The sequence below is a fragment of the Salvelinus sp. IW2-2015 genome, linkage group LG18 (genome assembly GCF_002910315.2).
Source record: "Salvelinus sp. IW2-2015 linkage group LG18, ASM291031v2, whole genome shotgun sequence".
NCBI classification, from domain to species: Eukaryota; Metazoa; Chordata; class Actinopteri; order Salmoniformes; family Salmonidae; genus Salvelinus; species Salvelinus sp. IW2-2015.
In genome coordinates this window covers 19906311-19916506 of record NC_036858.1, presented here as the reverse complement: position 1 = coordinate 19916506, position 10196 = coordinate 19906311, and the positions used below count along the sequence as shown (strand labels likewise).

Below are 10196 nucleotides of genomic sequence, written 5' to 3'. Positions count from 1 at the left end.
AAACCACATGGACAACAGCCGTTATACCGCTCAGGAAGGAGACGCGTTCATACTTTGTGCAAAAAGTGCAATCAATCTCAGAACAACAGCAAAGGCTTGTGAAGATGCTGGAGGAAACAGGTACAAAAGTATATATCCACAGTAAAACGAGTCCTATATCGACATATCCTGAAAGGCTGATCACGGAAGAAGCCACTGCTCCAAAACTGCATAAAAAAGCCAGACTACAGTTTGCAACTGCACATGGGGACAAAGATGTACTTTTTGGAGAAATGTCCTCTGGTCTGATGAAACAAAATAGAGCTGTTTGGCCATAATGACCATCGTTATGTTTGGAGGAAGGGGGCTTGCAACCGAAGACACACCCCACCGTGAAGCACGGGGTGGAGCATCATGTTGGTGGTGATCCTACTGACCTCAGCTCACTGGTCACCATAGCAGCACCCACCCGTAGCACGCGCTCCGCAGGTTATTTCACCTGTCACCCAAAGCAATTCCTTCTTTGGCTGCCTTTCCTTCCAGTTCTCTGCTGCCAATGACGGAACGAACTGCAAAAATCACTGAAGCTGGAGACTCATTTCCCTCACTAACTTGAAGCACCAGCTGTCAGAGCAGCTCACATATCACTGCACCTGTACTAGCCCATCTGTAGAAAGCCCATCCAACTACCCCATCCCCAGTGGTTTTTTTCTTCTCCTTGCATCCTTATCTCTATGGCACATTCATCTTCTGCACATCTATCACTCCAGTCTCTATCACTCAAGTGTTATTTGCTAAATGTAACTTTTTTCTTTTGTGTTATTGACTATATGTTTTTTGTTATTCCATGTGTAACTCTGTGTTGTTTGTGTCGCACTGCTTTGCTTTAATCTTGGCCAGCCCGCAGTTGTAAATGAGAACTTGTCTCAACTAGCCTACCTGGTTAAATTAAGGTTAAATAAAAAAATAAAAAAATAAGACCGGGAATTTGTACTAGGATTAAATGTCTGGAATTGTGAAACCTGAGTTTAAATGAATTTGGCTAAGGTGTATGTAAACTTCAACTCAACTGTACTTCCTATATATGATTAGGCTATAGTTTACTACATTGCCTAGAATAATATAGATCACCCATATTTCTCTGTCTAAAATCTTCCCACTACGAAAAGGTAGGCTATAAAATAGCTCAAGAGAAAGGGCAAGTCTCTCCAACTATGCTCTCTTTAACTAAATTTAGCATATTGGCTGATATAGCCCAGTAATACAGATAGCCTAATATAAATGGGCCACGTGAAAATCTCTAGTAAGTTAACCTATTTCTTAAGTTATTTTTGTGCATTTGATATTGCCTATGGGGCGCAAAATTGCTGGGACCATGGCGGGCAAGTGAGCTGCGCACATAGGCCTAAAAATAATATCGCTGTTTGGGACCAGTTCTTGTGGTAGCGGGTGGAAGTCGGACTGAAAGGCAGCAGGTGCGGCGGGGTGTGGTATGAAAAGCTGCGGTGTTGGCGGTTGCGGGATGAAGATAACAGTCCCATGCAGACCTCTACAAGGTAGTATTGAAATGTGTCACTGTCACCTTGCTTACTCAAATTTTCTGGCCCATAAAAAATTTAATCATCCTCCCTCATCTTTAAAGGCACAGACCGCACTGGTGTTTGTGTTCAAAAAGAGTGATGGTGTGTGTGATTGTCAGAGTGAGTATAAGCGTGGTATGTGTGCATACATATAAGCGTGTTTAGACTCACAGCATCGTTCTCCAAATCGAATGGTCTCCGTTGCCATCTCTCCCTCCACCTCTGCAGCACCTTCCTCTTTGTGTTCCCCCATTGACACGGTTCGAGCTGATGGACGTGTCTATGAACGTGTCTGCACATACAGGGTAGAACAAGCGTTATCCAAAAAGTAACGCGTGAGACAGAGAAGAGGTATATTCTTTATATGACCCATAAACTGTCCCACAACGTGTGTTTATGGTAAGCAGACAACACATTACAATTCTTACACAACATAACTATGACCCCATGCAAAATTACCCCTATACTCTTATAGTTTAGCCCTCAGATGTCAACTTGGAATTTTGCCTTAAAGGAATAATCCACTCAAAATCCCCTTTATTTGTTTTATAGTCATTGTTGATACAGTCCAAAAGGTTCTGCATTACAGCAATCATGTTTCAAGATATAGGACATTCAAAAAGCAAATTGCAACATCATCAATAATGATGTGACAAATTACAATTAGCTTTCTGAAAGTCCTATTAATATATATATATATATATATATTGAAACTTGATTGCTGACAGGTTTATGTGAATATTCTAAAATCTGAATAAGAAACAGAAGTTCAATGTGATTCCACTGCATTTTCTACTATGATGTTTGGTCACAACTGTTGCGATAAATAGCATACTTACCCAATTTGGGTTTTGGCGCATGCTCTAATTAGACAACAGTTCGCTGATAAGTGGACAGGCAAGGTTATGATGATGATATGGATAAAAGCAAGATAATTTTTATTTGATAATTAGCAGCCAAGCACCAATCATCATGTCACCAGCATCATTCAAATAATAGCCTACCTCTGATATTTATTTCCATGGCGCTCATCACCGTGCACTTAAACCATCCTTTGTGATGAAGTTATGAAATAAGGTTATGCGGTTCATCATAATCTTATTCTACATAGCTATGCTTTTCCACAGCGTGGTGGAGGAGGTGGTAGTAGTAGTACAATGTAACATATCATTGCGTGACTCCAAGTTTAGTGCGACATGATGGTTTTTATATAAAATTTTGCATATAAAAAGGCGTGTCCACCGGCAATTGTCGCATAATCTATTTCACCGCCCAAAAAAGCATCCACTCTTGTCTAGCGTATTTTGTTTCGTCGACATCAGGACATTTATACAGACAAATTTCCTGTTTCCATCAGGCCTGTCGTGACTTTTTATATGCGTCAGGTATTCATCCAAATGCAAATAGTTGGATGGAAACCTGGTCAATGTAACCATCGACAATGACCTACAAATCCATTAACCACTCACCCCTTACCGGACAATCTACACGTTGATCAAAACACTAACCTATAACACATCCCTCCCTCCGTCCAACCCTCTCCCGATCCACTTCTCCCTAGCTGTCTCAATTGCTTCAAAGATCGACCTTCTCCTGCACTTGCAAAGTGAAAACAATATGATGGAAGATCATCATTAAGTTGGCTTTCACCTGGTCTGTTCTATAGATTGACAGCTTTGCACACTCTTGGCATTCTCTCAACCAGCTTCATGAGGTAGTCACCAGTAATGCATTTCAATAAACAGGTGTGCCTTGTTAAAAGTTAATTTGTTTGAGCCAATCAGTTGTGTTGTGACTAGGTAGGGGTGGTATACAGAGAATAGCCTTATTTGATAAAAGACCAAGTCCATATTATGACAAGAACAACTCAAATAAGCAAAGAGAAACAACAGTCCATCATTACTTTAAGACAAGAAAGTCAGTCAACGCAGAAAATGTCAAGAACTTTCAAAGTTTCTTCAAGTGCAGTCACAAATATCATCAAGCACTATGATGAAACTGGCTCTCATGAGTACCGCCACAGGAAAGGAAGACCCAGAGTTACAGTACCTCTGCTGCAGAGGATAAGTTAGAGTTTCCAGCCACAGAAATTGCAGGCCAAAAAAATGCTTCCCAGAGTTCAAATAACAGAGACATCAACTGTTCAGAAGAGATTGCGTGAATCAGGCCTTCATGGTCGAATTTCTGCAGAGACACCACTACTAAATGACATCAATAAGAAGAAGAGACTTGCTTGGGCCAAGAAACATGAGCAATGGACATTAGATAAGTGGAAATCTGTCCTTTGGTCTGATGAGTCCAAATGTGATATATCTAGTTCCAACCGCCGTGTCTTTGTGAGACAGAGTAGGTGAACGGATGATCTCCGCATGTGTGGTTCCCACCGTAAAACATGGAGGAGGTGGTGTGATGGTGCTTTGCTGGTGACACTGTCTGGGATTTACTTAGAATTCAAGATACACTTAACCAGCATGGCTACCACAGCATTCTGCAGCGATACGCCATGCCATCTGGTTTGCGCTTCGAGGGACTATCATTTGTTTTTCAACAGGACAGTGACACCACACACCAAGGCTTTTTAAGGGCTATTTGACCATGAAGGAGAGTGATGGAGTGCTGCATCAGATGACCTGGCCTCCACAATCACCCGACCTCAACCCAATCGAGATGGTTTGGGATGAGTTAGACCGCAGAGTGAAGGAAAAACAGCCAACGAGTGCACAGCATATCTGGGAACTCCTTCAAGACTGTTGGAAAAGCATTCCAGGTGAAGCTGGTTGAGAGAATGCCAAGAGTGTGCAAAGCTGTCATCAACGCAACGGGTGGCTGCTTTGAAGAATCTATACTTATTTAACACTATTTGAATACTACATGATTCCATGTGTTAATTCATAGTGTTGATGTATTCACTATTACTCTACAATGTAGAAAATAGTCAAGATAAGAAAAACCCTGGAATGAGCACAGTTGAAGTCGGAAGTTTACATACACATTAGCCAACTACATTTACACGACATTTAATCCTAGTAAAATATCCCTGTCTTAGGTCAGTTAGGATCACCACTTTATTTTAAGAATGTGAAATGTCAGAATAATAGTGGAGAGAATGATTTATTTCAGCTTTTATTTCTTTCATCACATTCCCAATGGGTCAGAAGTTTACATACACTCAATTAGTATTTGGGAACATTGCCTTTAAATTCTTTAACTTGGGTCAAACGTTTCAGGAAGCCTTACACAAGCTTCCCACAATAAGTTGGGTGAATTTTGGCCCATTCCTCCTGACAGAGCTGGTGTAACTGAGTCAGGTTTGCAGGCCTCCTTGCTCGCACACGNCCAAAGCCAATTACTTCTTTGGCTGCCTTTCCTTCCAGTTCTCTGCTGCCAATGACTGGAACGAACTGCAAAAATCCCTGAAGCTGGAGACTCATATCTCCCTCACTAACTTGAAGCACCAGCTGTCAGAGCAGCTCACATATCACTGCACCTGTACATAGCCCATCTGTAGAAAGCCCATCCAACTACCCCATCCCCAGTGTTTTTTTYTCTCCTTTGCATCCCATTATCTCTACTTGGCACATTCATCTTCTGCACATCTATCACTCCAGTCTCTATCACTCAAGTGTTTAWTTGCTAAATTGTAACTTTTTTCTTTTGTGTTATTGACTATATGTTTTGTTTATTCCATGTGTAACTCTGTGTTGTTTGTGTCGCACTGCTTTGCTTTATCTTGGCCAGGCCGCAGTTGTAAATGAGAACTTGTTCTCAACTAGCCTACCTGGTTAAATTAAGGTTAAATAAAAAAAWWAAAAAAATAAGACCGGGAATTTGTACTAGGATTAAATGTCTGGAATTGTGAAAAACTGAGTTTAAATGAATTTGGCTAAGGTGTATGTAAACTTCCAACTTCAACTGTACTTCCTATATATGATTAGGCTATAGTTTACTACATTGCCTAGAAATAAATATGAATCACCCATATTTCTCTGTCTAAAAATCTTCCCACTACGAAAAGGTARGCTATAAAAATAGCTCAAGAGAAAGGGCAAGTCTCTCCAACTATGCTCTCTTTAACTACATTTAGCATATTGGCTGATATAGCCCAGTAATACAGATAGCCTAATATAAATGGGCCACGTGAAAATCTCTAGTAAGTTAACCTATTTCTTAAGTTATTTTTGTGCATTTGATATTGCCTATGGGGCGCAAAATTGCTGGGACCATGGCGGGCAAGTGAGCTGCGTCACATAGGCCTAAAATAATATYGCTGTTTGGGACCAGTTCTTGTGGTAGCGGGTGGAAGTCGGACTGAAAGGCAGCAGGTGCGGGCGGGGTGTGGTATGAAAAGCTGCGGGTGTTGGCGGTTGCGGGATGAAGATAACAGTCCCATGCAGACCTCTACAAGGTAGTATTGAATGTGTCACTGTCACCTTGCTTACTCAAATTTCTGGCCCATAAAAAATKTAATCATCCTCCCTCATCTTTAAAAGGCACAGACCGCCACTGGTGTTTGTGTGTCAAAAAGAGTGATGGTGTGTGTGATTGTCAGAGTGAGTATAAGCGTTGGTATGTGTGCATACATATAAGCGTGTTTAGACTCACAGCATCGTTCTCCAAATCGAAGGCGTCTCCGTTGCCATCTCCTCCCTCCCACCTCTGCAGCACCTTCTCTTTGTGTTCCCCATTGACACGGKTCGAGCTGATGGACGTGTCTATGAACGTGTCTGCACATACAGGGTAGAAACACAAGCGTTATCCAAAAAGTAACGCGTGAGACAGAGAAGAGGTATATCTCTTTATATGACCCATAAACTGTCCCCACAACGTGTGTTTATSGTAAGCAGACAACACATTACATTCTTACACAACATAACTATGACCCCATGCAAATTACCCTAACTTCTTATTAGTTTAGCCCTCAGATGTCAACTTGGAATTTTGCCTTAAAGGAATAATCCACTCAAAATCCCCTTTATTTGTTTTATTAGTCCATTGTTGATACAGTCCCAAAAGGTTTCGCATTACAGCAATCATGTTTTCAAGATATAGGACATTCAAAAAGCAAATTGCAACATCATCATAATGATGTGACAAATTACAATTAGCTTTCTGAAAGTCCTATATATATATATATATATATATATTGAAACTTGATTGCTGACAGGTTTATGTGAATATTCTAAAATCTGAATAAGAAACAGAAGTTCAATGTGATTCCACTGCATTTTCTACTGATGGTTTGGTCACAAACTGTTGCGATAAATAGCATACTTRCCCAATTTGGTTTTGGCGCATGCTCTATAGACAACAGTTCGCTGATAAAGTGGACAGGCAAGGTTATGATGATGATATGGATAAAAGCAAGATMATTTTTATTTGATAATTAGCAGCCAAGCACCAATCATCATGTCACCAGCATCATTCAAATAATAGCCTACCCTCGATATTTATTTCCATGGCGCTCATCACCGTGCACTTAACCATCCTTTGTGATGAAGTTATGAAATAAGTTATGCGGTTCATCATATCTTATTCTACATAGCTATGCTTTTCCACAGCGTGGTGGAGGAGGTGGTAGTAGTAGTACAATGTAACATATCATTGCGTGACTCCAAGTTTAGTGCGACATGATGGTTTTTATATAAATATTTGCATATAAAAAGGCGTGTCCACCGCAATTGTCGCATAATCTATTTCACCGCCCAAAAAAGCATCCACTCTTGTCTAGCGTATTTTGTTTCGTYGACATCAGGACATTTTACWGACAAATTTCCTGTTTCCATCAGGCCTGTCGTGACTTTTTATATGCGTCAGGTAWTTCATCCAAATKAAATAGTTGGATGGAAACCTGGTCAATGTAACCATCGACAATGACCTACAAATCCATTAAACCACTCACCCCTTACCGGACAATCTACACGTTGATCAAACACTAACCTATAACACATCCCTCCCTCCGTCCAACCCTCTCCCGATCCCACTTCTCCCTAGCTGTCTCAATTGCTTCAAAGATCGACCTTCTTCTGCACTTGCAAAGTGAAAACAATATGATGGAAGATCATCATTAGGTTGGCTTTCACCTGGTCTGTTCTTATAGATTAGTGAAGATGAAAGAGAGGTGAGGGGGTGACAGATTTGACACAATTGAGAAAAAGCACTCATCTGTACCTCTGGTGGCGTAGTTTAGGTCCACGTCTCGGCAGGTCATGGTGACCACGTCGTAAGAGCTGAAGACCATGGTGTCGGTGATCTCCTCCCTCCGGGGCAGGGCGGGCCTCTCGTCTTCGCCTCGCTTGTGGACTGCGTCCACTGCCAGCTCACACTGCAGACAGAAAAACATTTAAGTCAAAGGGAATTAGGGCTGACCCCGACAAAAAATACCTTTAAATCAACCAAGAGTCGTTTGTTCTTTCGACTAATCGATTGGTTGACATTTTAAAAAGTGTATTTTTCCATATATAGACACGCCCTGTGTCTTTAATTAAATCAACTACACACACACACAAAAATATATATACAGCACAAATCAAAAGTTTGGACACCTACTCATTCCAGGGTTTATCTGCATTTTTTGTATTTTCTACATAATAAATAATAATAAGGAAGACATCAAAACTATGAAATAACACACATGGAATCATGTTCTTCAAAGTAGCCACCCTTTGCCTTAATGACAGCTTTGCACACTCTTGGCATTCTCTCAACCAGCTTCATGGTTTCGAGAGAGATCATCAAATAAGAGAAGAGAACTTGCTTGGGCCAAGAAACATGAGCAATGGACATTAGATAAGTGGAAATCTGTCCTTTGGTCTGATGAGTCCAAATGTGATATATCTAGTTCCAACCGCCGTGTCTTTGTGAGACAGAGTAGGTGAACGGATGATTCCGCATGTGTGGTTCCCACCGTAAAACATGGAGGAGGTGGTGTGATGGTGCTTTGCTGGTGACACTGTCTGGGATTTACTTAGAATTCAAGATACACTTAACCAGCATGGCTACCACAGCATTCTGCAGCGATACGCCATGCCATCTGGTTTGCGCTTCGAGGGACTATCATTTGTTTTTCAACAGGACAGTGAACACACACACCAAGGCTTTTTAAGGGCTATTTGACCATGAAGGAGAGTGATGGAGTGCTGCATCAGATGACCTGGCCTCCACAATCACCCGACCTCAACCCAATCGAGATGGTTTGGGATGAGTTAGACCGCAGAGTGAAGGAAAAACAGCCAACGAGTGCACAGCATATCTGGGAACTCCTTCAAGACTGTTGAAAAAGCATTCCAGGTGAAGCTGGTTGAGAGAATGCCAAGAGTGTGCAAAGCTGTCATCAACGCAACGGGTGGCTGCTTTGAAGAATCTATACTTATTTAACACTATTTGAATACTACATGATTCCATGTGTTAATTCATAGTGTTGATGTATTCACTATTACTCTACAATGTAGAAAATAGTCAAGATAAGAAAACCCTGGAATGAGCACAGTTGAAGTCGGAAGTTTACATACACATTAGCCAACTACATTTACACGACATTTAATCCTAGTAAAATATCCCTGTCTTAGGTCAGTTAGGATCACCACTTTATTTTAAGAATGTGAAATGTCAGAATAATAGTGGAGAGAAATGATTTATTTCAGCTTTTATTTCTTTCATCACATTCCCAATGGGTCAGAAGTTTACATACACTCAATTAGTATTGGGAACATTGCTTTAAATTCTTTAACTTGGGTCAAACGTTTCAGGAAGCCTTACACAAGCTTCCCACAATAAGTTGGGTGAATTTTGGCCCATTCCTCCTGACAGAGCTGGTGTAACTGAGTCAGGTTTGCAGGCCTCCTTGCTCGCACACGCTTTTTCAGTTCTGCCCACAAATTTTCTATAGGGTGGAGGTCAAGGCTTTTGTGATGGCCACTCCAATACCTTGACTTTGTGGTCCTTAAGCCATTTTGCCACAACTTTTGACGTATGCTTGGGGTCATTGTCAATTTGGAAGACCCATTTGCGACCAAGCTTGAACTTCCTGACTGATGTCTTGAGATGTTGCTTCAATATATCCACATAATTTTCTCCCTCATGATCATCTATTTTGTGAAGTGCACCAGTCCCTCCTGCAGCAAAGCACCCCCACAACATGATGCTGACACCCCCGTGCTTCACGGTTGGGATGGTGTTCTTCGGCTTGCAAGCCTCCCCTTTTTCCTCAAACATAACAATTGTCATTATGGCCAAACATTCCATTTTTGTTTCATCAGACCAGAGGACATTTCTCCAAAATGTATGATCTTTGTCACCATGTGCAGTTGCAAACCGTAGTCTGGCTTTTTTATGGTGGTTTTGGAGCAATGGCTTCTCCCTTGCTGCCGGCCTTTCAGGTTGTGTCGATATAGGACTCGTTTTACTGTGGATATAGATACTTTTGTACCTGTTTCCTCCAGCATCTTCATAACGTCCTTTGCTGTTGTTCTGGGATTTATTTGCACTTTTCGCACCAAAGTATGTTTATCTCTAGGAGACAGAACACATCTTCTTCTGAGCGGTATGATGGCTGCGTGGTCCCATGGTGTTTATACTTGCATACTATTGTTTGTACAGATGAACGTGGTACCTCTGTACAAACTCCCTCACGACGCCAGT

General features: G+C 41.3%; 1 protein-coding gene across 6 annotated transcripts in view; it reads right to left on the bottom strand.

Annotated features, from left to right (window-relative positions):
- LOC111977888 (ataxin-2-like protein) overlaps positions 1-10196 on the bottom strand; it is a 65711-nt gene that overhangs the window by 20868 nt on the left and 34647 nt on the right. For all 6 annotated transcript variants that reach the window (XM_024007661.2, XM_024007659.2, XM_024007664.2 and 3 more), the window contains exons 6-7: positions 7728-7881; positions 6162-6283 (exon numbers count right to left, since the gene is read on the bottom strand). In XM_024007661.2, coding sequence (XP_023863429.1) covers positions 6162-6283; positions 7728-7881 — 276 coding nt within the window. The remainder of the gene's footprint in view (positions 1-6161; positions 6284-7727; positions 7882-10196) is intronic.